The 14,836-nt window shown below is 35.7% G+C and overlaps 1 protein-coding gene across 1 annotated transcript in view; it reads right to left on the minus strand.

The window, feature by feature from the left end:
* DPY19L2 (dpy-19 like 2) overlaps positions 1–14,836 on the minus strand; it is an 89,098-nt gene that overhangs the window by 14,279 nt on the left and 59,983 nt on the right. Inside the window, exon 17 of the mRNA XM_068550038.1 lies at positions 3,676–3,700. Coding sequence (XP_068406139.1) covers positions 3,676–3,700 — 25 coding nt within the window. The remainder of the gene's footprint in view (positions 1–3,675; positions 3,701–14,836) is intronic.

The following is a 14,836-nucleotide window of genomic DNA, read 5'->3' on the forward strand; positions in this document are numbered from 1 at the left end:
GGGAGCAGAATATTAGATCTGAAATTCTGATCCAGAAGGCACACTAACTGTAAAAGTGGATATTTACACAATGCTTAACTTATACTAGGCATTATTGTAAGGACCTTACATGTAACTCATATGATCCCATAGCAACCATATGAAGATAAGTACTATTATGATTGCTGTTGTTTTTGTTGTTCCCCAAAAGATGTAAAATAACTTAGCCAATATCACATGCTGAGTAAGTGGAAGAACAAAGATCTGAGTCCAGTCTAGCTTCTGAGTCATTGTCTTTAACTACTACCCTATACTTTCTCTCCAAACAATAAACTATTCAACAACATAGTTCTATTAGTCTGTGAATACAGAAGTGTACAGATTCCCAAAATATGTCACTCAATATCAGTTTCTCAAAAGAAGTAATTCTTCCCCCAAATTCTGTATCATTTCACTTCTTCAACTGAATAGCTCTATATAAGTTCAGATGCCTTCTGCTGTATGTCACAGAAAGCTCTTTGGCTGTAAGTAATAGAAAAACCTTGTTTATAACAGAAAACACAAACTAAACAGACTTCAAATATAAAGGATCTAATATAAACTAATCACATAATATAATAAACTAGGGATTAGAAAAATGTGAAGGCTGATGCAGGACTTTTTGTCATGGACAAAATGAGATATGAGTGGGTCAAAAGAATATTCAGGAGTGAATACTCTGAATGTTCTCTCTCCCTAGCCAATGTTCTCACCAGTTCTTCATAATATTAGGACATTCTGGGACTAAATATTGTTCCTAAATCTCTTTCCTTTCTTTTCTTCCCTGTGAATTACTAGGTACTCCTTCACTAATTTCTTAGCCCATAACATAGAAAAGTTGGCTAAAAGAAATAAATTTGATGGAATAAATAAAACACAAATACATTAAATTATGAGGAAAAATCACAACAGTATCCATTAATCTAACAAACTTTAATAATCAATATCATGCCAGTAGGGAGGTAAGCCAGGGGTTAATTTAGTGAGTTGAGGTTTGCAGACTATCCCTGATTCAGAGGGTTAGCACAAAGCAAGGAATTTAGAACTTACCCCCGGTGAAAAAATTATCCTAAGGGATGCTCACCTAATTTTGAAACAAGCTGGAATGTACAATCTTTTGCTATCATATCACATTTAGAGTGAATCAGGGTTTGTGCCTCTCACACCCTATCATCCCTAAGGTGAAAACAGTCCCATCCCAAACCAAACAGATATTTATCAAGTGTGAGTCACAAGTGGAAGTGGGATTAGGAGCCACTTCATTGCTACTGCCCAGAAATCTATCATCTCCTTCCATAAGACCTCCTTTTTTTAGAAATTTAAATCTCTAATCTGCCTATACATCAGGAGTTTAGCATACCCTCTTTAGTTTGAAAAAATTAAGAGATTTGCTATCACTGTCCTTTTTTTGGTCAGCTTGACTTCTTACTGCCTTTTAAAAAGCCATCTTCTTTACTGCCAACAGACTTAAAGTATTTAAAACTCAGATCTGACCATACCATCTCCAACTTAACAACAAAGTCCAGAATGAAGTCCAGCTTCTTTGCATACAAAGGCATCATAGTCTGAATGCTGCTTTCTCTTCCCATCTTCTTGCCTTTTTTATGCATCAGCAACACTGATTTGCCTGTAGCTCTGGATAAATTTATTACCTTCTGCCTTCTTTGCACGTGTACATCCTTTGACTTTGGTAAGCTCTTCCTCTATAGTCATTTGAAAAGCCTTTCCCTAACTACCCCATCCCTTCCAAACACAGATTTAATCACTTCTTCTTCTGTACTACTTTTGTATCTTCCTTTGTCATTGCACATATAATTATGTGGTCACATTTTTTTCCCTCTACTATACCTTAAATTCCATACAAGCAGAAACCTGGTGTATAGTAGGCACATAATAAAGACTGAACTGATAAATATGCAGAATTAATAGAAAAAAGAAAAATGGGCAAAACAAGGACAAATGGAGAAATGAAAGACAATGAGAAAGTAGCAAACTATGTGAGAAAGAGAGGCAGAAACTTAAGGAATACTATATTTCTAAACAGAGGTGGGTTTTAAATATTGTATGATAAAATATGAAGTACGAATGTGTACTAGTAAGTAAAGCTGGATAATGTGACATGCCTGATTTACATAAAAGCAGTTCACATTAGGTGGTATCAGAGTGAATGGCCAACAGCATGGATTTTGCTGCTACACTGCCTGGGTTCATAGTTCTTGGCTCTACAAAGCTAAGGCCACTTTAGCTTTGTGACCTTAGGCAAGTTATCAATACTTAATCTCTCTATGCTACAGTTTTTTTCATCTGTAAAATAAAAAAATAATAGTACTTACATCAATGGGTTGCTGTGAGAATGAAATTATCAAATAACTTCCCCCAAAATGCCCTGCACATAGGAAGCAGTAAGTGCTGACTACTCCTCTGAGAGCACTGGAAATGGATTGCTAGTGGTTAAATGCAAGATTTACTGCAAATTAGCTGTGAGACCTTAGGTAAGCTACTTAATTTCTCTATGTCTCTAGTCCTTGGCAGAGATCCCTTTGCTCTTTTTCCTAAACACACAGCAAGACTCCATTTCCCAGCCTCCCTGGCAGTCAGGTGTGGCCATGTGCCTGAGTTCTGGCTGTGAGAAGGAAGTGATGTGCATCTATCTTTTCCAGCCTTACAAAGCCTCCGGTGCACAATCTTCATTGTTCTTTCTCCTTTGCTGCCTTGTACACATCAAGCCTGAAAACCATATGTTGAAGATGGCAGAGCCATAGATGGAAGGAGTCTGGGTCCCTCAAATACTGCTTGTTGGAGAACTACCTGCTAATCAGGAACTCCGGTTTTAACCTTATGTGAGCAAAGAATTAAATTTCTACTGATTTAAGTCATTTCAATGTTAGTGTTTATCTCTGTAACAGCTAATATCATTTAATTAACATAATTTTCTTATTTGCAAAGTGGGAATAATATTATTATGAGAATCAAAACAGTACAGTACATGGCACATAGTAACTATTTAAAAAATATTAGTTATCATCATAAGCTATTCCTATTAAGTTCAAATTCAGTTGCCCTCTCTTGTAAATTTGACCTGCCACTTAAGACTCAAAGTTCTATTACTTAGGAAATTGTATTTCTAGCCCATGAAGATCTTTCTCTTGTATGTCACAAAATAATTTAGCACCATAAGAAAGGCTATCTTGTTTTGCTCTCCGTTGAAAAATTAGACATATTTGAGGGCAGGAACATCGCTATACCATCTGTTGTATCCTATAACACAGCTAAGCTTGTAACTGGTTGACCATCAGGTCTGTGTGTGGCAAAAAGCCACCAGTCACAGGGCCATGGGTACCTACCCTGATGACCTGTAGCTGATTAGCTCAGTGGGTTAGAAATTAATGTTTGTTATTGTTGAATGAATGAAGGAAGGTAATTTAATTTAATTATACTCTGTAGTCATAAATCAGCCTTCTGGCTGTCAAGTCCTTACTACTGTTCAAAACTGAGAGCAGATTAAAAAGTGGGAAGGATGAGCAGAAATTTATTACCAGTGCTGAAGCACTTAAGCACTGATGATGGTGTATCAACAGCAGAGTTATACCTTTGTGAATTATCCTTGAACTAAAATATAATACACAAATCTAGCAGAGATTAAAATGAAAGTTTTACCTCACCATGTTCAAGGAGCTGTCTTCTGGAATAAAACAAAAATATTCTCTATTTACTGACTGTCCATTATACTATGATTACATCAAAATGAACTTCCATTTATTTGTTCTTATATTTTAAATAAATAAATATATAAGTAAATAAAGCTATCAGATAATATTACTAAAAATTATGGCAATTTAAAAGGCATGATTTATAGTCATTCTATTTAAAGTATATCAAAATGCTGTTCTTTGGTTAAGATAAAATGGGTTTTACTGATTGCTGAAGACTGTACCTCCGGAGAGATAAATGAATAAAAAGAATATCTATTAAATATTCAACCATATACAGTATATATAATACTTTATATAAGTACTGCTGTGACTTTGGAGTTGTTTTTATTTTTCACAATTACTAACGTGAACATCCTTGTACTTAAAACTCTGTGAGCATCTCTGAGTATTTCCTTAGGATAAATTTCTAGAATAAAAGTTACTAGGTAAAGCTTATAAATATTTTTAGTTCCACAAAAGTTGTCTAACAAACTTTCTAAATATTTATGTCTAAAAATTTACTAAATTTTTATGGCATACCTACTGTGTTCCAGGCACTGTGCAGTGAACAGTGTGAACAGAATAGATACTGTTCTTATCCTCATAAAATTTATGTTAGATCCAGACGAGAGGTACAAGACTGCTTATTTTATTGCCCATTGTAAAGACTGAATATTTCAGTCTTTGCAGGATAAGAGGACTTCTCATACGGATTTTGGGGTTGGAGAGAGAATTAAGACAGTATAAATAAGAAAGTAAGAAGTATAAGGAAGTTCAGGGGCACACACAGATCCAGAGATTTTTTAAGAAGAGTAGTGGAGGGAAGGCCTCTTAGAATAGTAGTGAAATCACCAAATTATTTTGCCAACCTTGCAAGTCCTTCCTGACTTTATGCAGTCAAAGGTGGAGGTGGGGGTGAATGGATGGGTTCCCACATGTCCTGAAGTCTGCCAGTCACAAAAGACTCCTGTAGTGAGCTATTGCATGTAAGGGAGAGGCCTGGTAGGTAAGTATTATAATCACCAATGACCCCAACAATAAGTACGGATACAAATAAATCTAGTAACTAATTTAGAATATCAATATACAACCAAATCATGAGACACAAATAGGATGAAAGAAAAACATCAAGATAAATGAGCAAGTGAACTGAACTCTCAAGAAAGAGTTAATATAAGGAATAATAGATAGTATTAAATGAAAATTCCAATTATTATCTTCACAGAAGTCTAAGAGGATCCTGCATCCATTCAATTAAAACAAGCTGCAGTAAAGAAGAGCTTTCAGAAATTATGAAAAAAACATATTTGCCTAATTTAAAACCTCCAAAGAAGGTTGAATAGCAGAATTTACACAGCTGAAATTGGTCATTTTGAAGACCCAGTCATAGAATAATCTGAGAACATAAGAAAAAAAGAAAGAAAAAATATGATAAAAGTAATAATATATGTTCAAAAAAGAGAGGCTAAAGCAAAAAAAAAAAAAAAAAAAAAAAGAGAAAGAGAGAGAATAACTATCCCCTGAGCTAAAGAACGATTTGAGTGTTCAGATTAAAATGTCCATGAATAAACATATAAATAACAGGGTAGAAATCTTATTTAGGGAATAATGGTTGAAAACTTGCTAACTCTGGGGAGAGATATGGACATCCAAGTAGAGGAGGCTCATACGTGACCTTTCCCAAATTCACTAGATATATTATAATAAAACCGTCAAAATCAAAGACAAAAAATGAACTTGGAAAACAGCAAATCATCTCATATAAGGGAACCCCTGTAAGGCTATCAGCAGATTCCTCAACAGAAACCTTGGAGGCCAGGAGAGAATGGGATATTCAAAGTGCTCAAATAAAAAATCTGCCATCTAAGAATACTTTACCTAGCAAAGCTGTCCTTCAGATGAAGGTGAGAAAGACTCCCCCAGACAAACAAAAGCTGAGGGAGTTCATCATCACTAGACCTGCCTTATAAGAAATGCTAAAGGGAGTCCTTCAAGCTGAAACGAAAGAATGCTAATTAGTAACATGAACACACATGAAAGTATAAAACTTGCTAGTAAAAGTAACTATACAGTCAAATTCAGAATACGCTAATACTGTAGTAGTGGTGTGTAAATCACCTAACTCTAGTATAAAGATAAAAAGACCAAAGCATTAAAAAATAAATATAGCTACAATAATTTATTAATGGATACACAATATAAGAAGATCCACATTGTGACATCAAAAGCATAAAATGGGGACAAGGGAAGTAAAAAGGCAGAATTTTTATATGCAGTTGAAGTTAAGTTGTTATCAGCTTAAAATAGACTCAAAACTATAAGATGTATTATGTAAGCCTCACGATAACCACAAAGTAAAAACCTATAGTAGATACACAGAAGATAGAGGAATCAAAGCATACCACTATGAAAAATCATCAAGTGATAAAGGAAGATAGCATGAGAGGAAGAAAGAAACTACAAAACAGAAAGAAAACAAGATGGCAAAAATAAGTCCTCATCTATCAATAATTACTTTAAGTATAAATTGATTAAATTCTCTAATCTAAAGATACAGAGTGGCTAAATGAATAAAAAAAAAAGACCCAATTATGCTGCCTATAAGAGTCTTATTTTACCTTGAAGGATACACATGAAGTAAAAGTGAAGGGATGACAAAAGGTATTCCACACAAATGGAAATGAAAAGCAAGCAGGGGTAAATATATATATATATATAAAATATATTATATGTATATATAAAATCAGGTGAAACAGACTAAGTTGAAAAATGTAACGACACAAAGGAGAAAGTCACTATATAATGATAAAGGGGTCACTTCATCAAAAGGATATAGCAATTCTAAATCTATATGCACCCAGCATTAAGACACTTAACTATATTAAGCAAATATTAATAGATAGGAGAGGAGAAATAGACAGCAGCACAATAATTCCAGGGGACTTAAATACCCAATTTAACATTGGATAGATCATCCAGACAAAAAATCATTGAGGAAATATTGGACTTGAACTACACTTTAGACTAACTGGACCTAAGCATACACACAGTGCACTCTATTCAACAGCAGCAGAGCACACATTCTCCTCAAGCACACATGGAACATTTTCCAGGATAAATCATATGTTAGGTCACAAAACAAGTCTTAACAAATTTAAGATTGAAATCATATCAAGTATCTTTTCTGCCCACAACAGTATGAAATTAGAAGTAGGAGAGCTGGAAAATTCACAAATATAATCCTGAACAATCAATGGGTTAAAGATGAAATCAAAAGGAAATCAGAAAGTATCCTGAAACAAATGAAAATAGAAATACAACATACCAAAATTTATGAGATGCAGCAAAAGCAATTCTAAGAGGGAAGTTTATAGCAATAAATGCTTACATTAAGAAAAAAGAAAGAGTTCAAATAAACAACTTAACTATACACCTCAAGGAACTAGAAGAAGAAAAAACTAAGCCCAGAATTAGAAGGAAGAAAATAAACATCAGAGGAGAAATAACTGAAATAGAGAGACGAAATAATAGAAAAAAAATCAATGAAATTAAGAGGTGTTTTTTTTTTTTTGGAAAAGATAAACAAAATTGACAAGCCTTTAGTTGAACTGAGAAAAAAAGACTCAAAGAAAATCATAAATGCAAGAGAGGACATTACAACTAAATACAAAGAATCATAAGAAACTGTATAAACAATTATAAACCAGCATATGGGACAACCTGGAAGAAATGGATACTTTCCTAGAAACATACAATCTACCAGGACTGAACTGGAAGAAATAGAAACTCTGAACAGACTTAAAACTAGTAAGGAGATTGAATTAGTAATCAAAAGTCTCCCAACAAAAAAAACCTGCAAGACCAGATGGCTTCACTGGAGAATTCTGTCAAACATTTAGACAATAATTAATGCCAATCATTCTCAAACTCTTCCAACAAATTTAAGAGGAAGGAAGACTTCCAAACTCATTTTACAAGGTTAGTATTACCTTGACACTGAAGTAAGACAAGGACAATAAAAATAAAAGAATATTGTAGGCCAATATCCCTGATGAATACAGATGCCAAAATCCTTAACAAATAGTAGAAACCAAATTCAACATAACATTAAAAGGATCATAAACCATGATCAAGTGGGATTTATCTTTGCAATGCTAGGATGGTTCAACATATACAAATCAATAAATGTGATACACTACATTAACAGAATGAAAGATAAAAATCATGTGCTCATCGCAATAGAGACAGAAAAAGCATTTGACAAAATCCAAAACCCCTTCATGATAAAAACAAAAAAAAACTCTCAACAAATTAGGTATAGACAATATAATATAGGCAATATATGACAAGCTCACAGCTAACGTCATACTCAATGGTGAAAAGCTCAAAGTTTTTCCTCTAAGATCGGGAGCAAAACAAGGATGCCCACTCTTGCCATTTATCTTCAACATAGTACTAAAAGTCCTAGACAGGGCAATAAGGCAAGAAAAGGAAACAAAAGGCATCAAAATCAGAAAGGAAGAAATAAAATTGTCCATGTTTGCAGTACCTAGAAATAAATTTAACTGAGGAGGAGACAGACTTGTATACTGAAACTGTAAGACACTGATGAAAGAAATTGAAGAAGACACAATTAAATGGAGAGATACTCTATGCGTTTGGTTTGGAAAAATTAATGTTGTTAAAATGTCCATACTACCCCAAGTGATCTACAGATTCTATTCAATCCCTAACAAAATTCCAATGACATTTGTCACAGATATAGAAAGAACAATCTTAAAATTCATATGAAACCACAAAAGACCCTGAATTTCCAAAATAATCTTGAGAAAAGCAGAACAAAGCTAGAGGTATTACATTTCCTGATTTCAAACTATATTACAAAGCTATAGGAATCAAAACAGTGTGAGACTGGCATAAAAAAGACACATAGACCAATGGAACAGAATAGAGAACCCAGTATTAAACCCATGCATAAATTGCCAATTTATCTTTGACAAAGGCACTAAGAACATGCACAGAGAAAGGACAGCATTTTCAATAAATAATGTTGGGAAAACTGGACAACCACATGCAAAAGAATGAAATTAACTCTTGTCTTACACAACTCACCAAGATTGAGTGGAAATGGATGAAAGGCTTAAATTTAACACTTTAAACCATAAAACTACTATGAGAAAACAAAGGGGAAAAGCTTCTTGACAGTGGTCTTGGTAATGACTTTTTTGGACTTGACACCAAAAGCACAGGCAACAAAAGCAAAAATAAAAAAGGGTGACAATATCAACTTAAAAGCTTTTGCACAAAAAGGAAACAATCAACAGAATGAAAAAGAAACCTACAGAATGGGGGAAAATATTTTCAAACTGTGTACCTGATAAGGGGTTAATATCTGAAGTATCTATATAGAAGGAACTCATACAACTAAATGGCAAAAAAAAAAATCTGATTTTAAAATGGCAAAAAACCTGAACATTTTTCCAAAGAATATACATAAATTGTCAATAAATTGTCAACAGGTACATGAAAATGTGCTCAACATCATTAATTACCAGGGAAATGCAATTCAAAACCACAATGAGATATCACCTCATGTCTATTAGAATGGCTATTATCAAAAAGAAAAGAGATAACAAATGTTGGTGAAGATGTGGAGAAAAGGGAAACTTTGTGGACTGTTGATGGGAATGTAAATTGGTATAACATTGTGTAAAACAGTATGTAGGTTCCGCAAAAAAATAAAATAGAACTACCATATGATCAAGCCATCCCACTGCTGGGAACACATCCAAAGGAATAAAAATCCATATCCTGAAGAGATATCTGCACTTTCTAGTCCATTGCAGCATTATTCATCATAGCCAAGACACGGAAACACCCTAAGTGTCTGCTGATGGATGAATGGTGTATTTCTAAAAGCACTGCTGTTGGTCCTTCTAAATCTTAGATCCACCACTTTTGGAACTCTTACCCTTTGAGAGAGTCACAGGATTCTCAAGGCACTTGGCTCCTGCTTCTTCTGACTTACAGCTTACAAAGGGAGAGATACTCCAATATCACAAAGGCATAATAGTTTCTATTAAAAATAACCATGTTTTGGGGAATGGGCTTAAAGGAGAGATGTGAGGTCAGAAACAGCCAACAAAGGGAAGCAGGAAAGAAAGGTACCTAAAATAATAGACCTAAAGAGTAGCACTGGTAGCCTTAGAAGTTGCCAGGAACCAGCTCTTTTGGTGGAGTCACTGTCATTCGTTACTATGTAATCATCTCTACTGTGCAGAAGAGAGTGGAGACTGCTAGATCAACAGAAAGGTGTGAACCATAGAGCATACGCAGAGGAAAGACCAGGGAGTTGAGAATTCTTGATAAGAAACCATAATAGACATTGACCATGGATTCCAGGCTGTGTCAGAAAGCAAACCAGGAATGACGATTAGATTAGAGCAGTTGAGATCTTGGCGCCTTGAGGCAGCTGAAGAACAAACAGATTTAGTGAGCGGGGAGAAGAGGAATGCAAGCATGTGGGTACCAGGTGGGATTTCTTAAAAGGAGCAGTTTCAGGCAATGGCAAGGTCTGGGCTGTGACCACAGAAGCAGAATTGGCAGCATGCAGTTCACCCACTGTCTTCTTCAGGGAGCCTTGCAAATAAGACAGGGTTCTGTTAAGGACATTGTTTAGATTCCAAATTAAAAGTGCCTTAAAGCCACCAAGTATTAGAGTGTTATTGTGAAGGGATGTGGGGAGACGGCTTCAGGTCACATGCTTGATGGTCACCTGGCACCTTCCCTGAAGCACTTAAACCTGAATACAAACAACTACTGACCTATATTATCTCAGGAGGTGTTCTATTTAAGAATAATTTCTACCATTATGCCATGAAGAAACTAAAATCACTGTCTCAATTCAAAATGTCATTCTGTTGCTGACACCCAATTCTTACAACCCTTGGTTATTTTTCAATCTTGGATGAAATGCCTGTCAAGATCTCCGTTGGCCTATTGCAAGATGATTTCCCATTGGTTGTTGGTTGATTTGTTTTTTCAGTCCACCAGAGGTTTGGCTGTGGGATTTAGCTGAAAACCCAGGGACTGCTTTAGAGAAGTGAAGATAAGAAGTAGGAACTGAAGTCCCAAGCACATGGCTGTGAAAGGCAGCAGAGTGAAGAGTTAAGATCACTGGCTCAGTAGTCAGATCTGGCATCAAACTCGATCTCCACCTGCCAGTTGAGTAGAAGAATCCCATTCTCAGTGTTGTCTTCTGTACTATGGGCTAATAATGTCTACTTTGCTGACTTTTTTTACAAAGATTAGACAAGATCAATTATGTAAAGCACTAAACACAGTTCATTAAACTGTAACATTAGCATTAAAAAAATAAAATAAAATAACCATGTTTTATTAGAGCAATCTTTTCACAGTGCATTCTTGGGAGACAAAAACCTTAACCATCACACCTTGCAACCTGGAGATTTTACGTATTGGAAGAGACACCTCTAGAAGAACTCTCTTCAACCTTGCTGGAAGGGCTCCTATCAGGTACTGCTAACCAACCCTTATGCCACCAGAATCCAAGGAACAGACTCTTGGATTCATGTGACACACCTAAAGAAAGTACAGAACCCTGACTGGACCTGCACATCATCTGGTGACTTGAAAGTAAAGATTTCCCAGAACTGACGTAGATGACATCTGATGAGACAGCTTTCCCAGGATATCCAGGCCAGGACTGTTGGAAGTTTGTCATCAAACTTTTAAGGATGACATAACACTTCAGATGATCACAAATATCTAGGATCTTGATAACATATGAACTTTAGATAAAAAAACACCTGCGAGTACTCCCTCCCACCCTCCTTGTTACTCGCATGTGACCTCAATAGGTTTCCAATCTGTGCGCTTTTCCTCTGATGTGAGACACTACACTCAGGAAAGGTCCTTCCTGGCACTGAGGGACAAAAAGCTGCTGAAACTAGAAAACCTGACTCTTGATCAATGATGCTTTCAGAGAAAGGTCTTGATCAAAAGGGGGAAAGTAAAATAAATTAATAAATAGAAATCTCAATTAAATAGAGTTGGAGACAAGAAGGGGGAACTTTCATGCCCTGTAACAACAGCAGAGTCCAACAGGAAGAAGAAGGATTCCTCTTCTTTCCTGGCAAGGATTCAGCCAATGAAAAGCCATGGACTTTTGGTTTACTATAGCTCTCCCAACTTCGTTTTCCCCTCTATGAAAGTGTTCTCTTCTCCTTGCTGTGCAGGGACTTGCATGTGGCTCACCATGGTTGTAAACCTCAAAGTGCAATCCTCTGGTGACCCCCAATAAACCCATCTTTGTTGGAGAAATATCTGGCAGTCCATTTGTTTTAGGGCAAACAATGAATAAAGAAAATATGGCACATATGTGCAATGGATTATTATTCACCCATAAAAAACAAGGAAATCCTGTCATTTGCAACAACATGGATGAACCTGGAAGGCATTACACTATGTGAAACAGGAAAGACAGGGAAAGACAAATATTTTATGGTATCACTCACATGTGGAATCTAAAAAAGACCAAAAAAAAGTCAAACTCAGAGAGTAGACTGGTGGTTGCCAGGGTCTGGGGACTGGGGGTAATGACGTGATGTTCTTTAAAGGGTACAAACTTTTAGTTATAAGATGAAAGTCTGAGGAAGCAATGTACAGCATAGTGACTATACTTAATAATACTGCATTATATACTTGACATTCGCTAAAAGTGTTCTCACACACACACAAGGTAACTCTGTGAGGTGCTGGATGTGTTAATTCACTTGGTTGTGGTGATCACTTTACGACATATATGTATATCAAATCATTGTATTGTATACTTTATATATACACATATTTATTCGGCAAAAATGAAAACTATGAAAGAGAATACGGGGAAATACTTTTATGATTTTGATGTGAAGTGTTTCTAAGCACACAAATTAACACAGAAAACACAGCAAGTGTACAGTTGTGATTGTATACAAATTTTAAACTTCTATAAAGCAATGACCATTAATAAACTATATATTGATATCCTAGAATAAACTATGTTATACACATAACAGACAAAAGATTATTGTCTATAATATAAAAAGACACCACAAATCAATTTTCAAATGGTCAAAAAGAAACACAAATAGCCAACAGACATATGGAAAGATGTAAAACTTCACTGGCAAAGACTTGTAAGGTGAGTTACTTTTTAAAAAACTATCAGTTAGGGCTTCCCTGGTGGCGCAGTGGTTGAGAGTCTGCCTGCCAATGCAGGGGACACGGGTTCGAGCCCTGGTCTGGGAAGATCCCACATGCCACGGAGCAACTAGGCCCGTGAGCCACAATTACTGAGCCTGCGCGTCTGGAGCCTGTGCTCTGCAACAAGAGAGGCCGCGATGGTGAGAGGCCCGCGCACCGCGATGAGGAGTGGCCCCCACTTGCCGCAACTGGAGAGAGCCCTCGCACAGAAACGAAGACCCAACACAGCCATAAATAAATAAACAAACAAAACAAAACAAAAAAACTATCAGTTAGAAAATGTTAGAAGTTTAATAACAGTGGTGTTCATGGAGATGCAGAGAAATGGACACTCTCACCATTATAAGTTCTCAGTATCCATCAAATTATAAAAATTCATACCTTATGGTCTAGCAGTCCCATATCAAATACTTCAAATATTAAATATTCTAAATACTGAAATAAGTGTCCAAATGAATGTGTACAAGGATATTAATTACTCATAGCACTGGTTGTTATGACAAAAAGATAAATATAATCTAAATGTCCACTGATGTGGGAATGGCTAATTACATGATAGTCACTCGTGATGCTGAATAATAAAACCTGGAGACTACTACAAAGTATGAGGAAGATCTAGGCAGATGCCCAAGACACGCTGTTACATAAAAGTTACAGAATAATACCATTTAAACAGTACATTGGGTTTTCAGAAATGTTTTCTGGAATGATACATACAAAGCCACTTACAATCAGCACAAATTGAGGAGTACATGTAAGAGAGGGGAACATTTCCTCTTTTCTTGATATACTATTTTTTCTGATTGTATTACTATAAGCATATAGTTGACTCCTGAACAACATGGAGGTGAGGGGCGCAGTTGAAAGTCCGAGTGTAAATTATAGTTGGCCCTCCATATACTTGGTCCCTCCGTATCCCGGGATTCAACCAACCACAGATCTAGTAATAGTGTAGTATTTATTCTTGGAAAAAAATCTGCAAATAAGTGGACCCATGCAGTTCAAATCCATGTTGTTCAACAGTCAACTGTATTATTTTTGTGATTTAAAGGCCACTCTGCCCATAGCCATCACTTTCAGGAATGTAATCGCCAAGAAAGACCTCCTATTTGAGCTAAGTATCTTCCTTCCACCAATTGGCTCCCTCAAGTCTGTCATCTTCCACATTATACTCTCTCAAATGTTTGAAGACAGCTGCCATGTACCTCTCAACCTTCTATTATCCAATTAAATATCCCAGGTCTCTTCATGCATTCCTTAAGTGAACAGTTTTCAGGGCTCTAAAAACATTCTTTTAGAATGTCAAGACATGTTCCCCCGGGGCTCCATCTGACCAGAACAAAGTAGAGTGGATCTACTAACCTTCTTGATTTGGAAACAGTTTCAACAAACAAGATGTTACCATTTCAACCATAAGATTCTAATTAGCTCTTCTGGCTACCATACAAAACTGTTTACTGAAAATATAAGCATGGGGTACAGGGTTCATGGAAACTCTCTATTCTATCTTCAGAATTTTTCTGTAAATCTAAAACTGTCCTAAAATAAATTTTATTAAAAATAATCCATCTAATGAACATATCTACAAATATTAAATGTAATCTGAGGTAAAATTTTCCTCAGAAGGAAGTTTTCTTCACAATTCTCATGTCCTATAGCAATGTGTGATTTGAGTTATATTTTGCTCATATTTGTTTATCCCATAATTCTAGTGACTAATAAAACCACAAAGAAATGCAATAAAACAAGCAGTTTTAACAATAATGTAGGAAAAGTTATTTCATGAATATTCAGAAAAACAAGTATGCTTTCTCTGAAAGTTTAAAAAAAAGAAAAAAAAGAATAGCCAAAATAAAACT

This window comes from Eschrichtius robustus, chromosome 8 (assembly GCF_028021215.1).
Source record: "Eschrichtius robustus isolate mEscRob2 chromosome 8, mEscRob2.pri, whole genome shotgun sequence".
In the NCBI taxonomy this organism is placed as follows: domain Eukaryota; kingdom Metazoa; phylum Chordata; class Mammalia; order Artiodactyla; family Eschrichtiidae; genus Eschrichtius; species Eschrichtius robustus.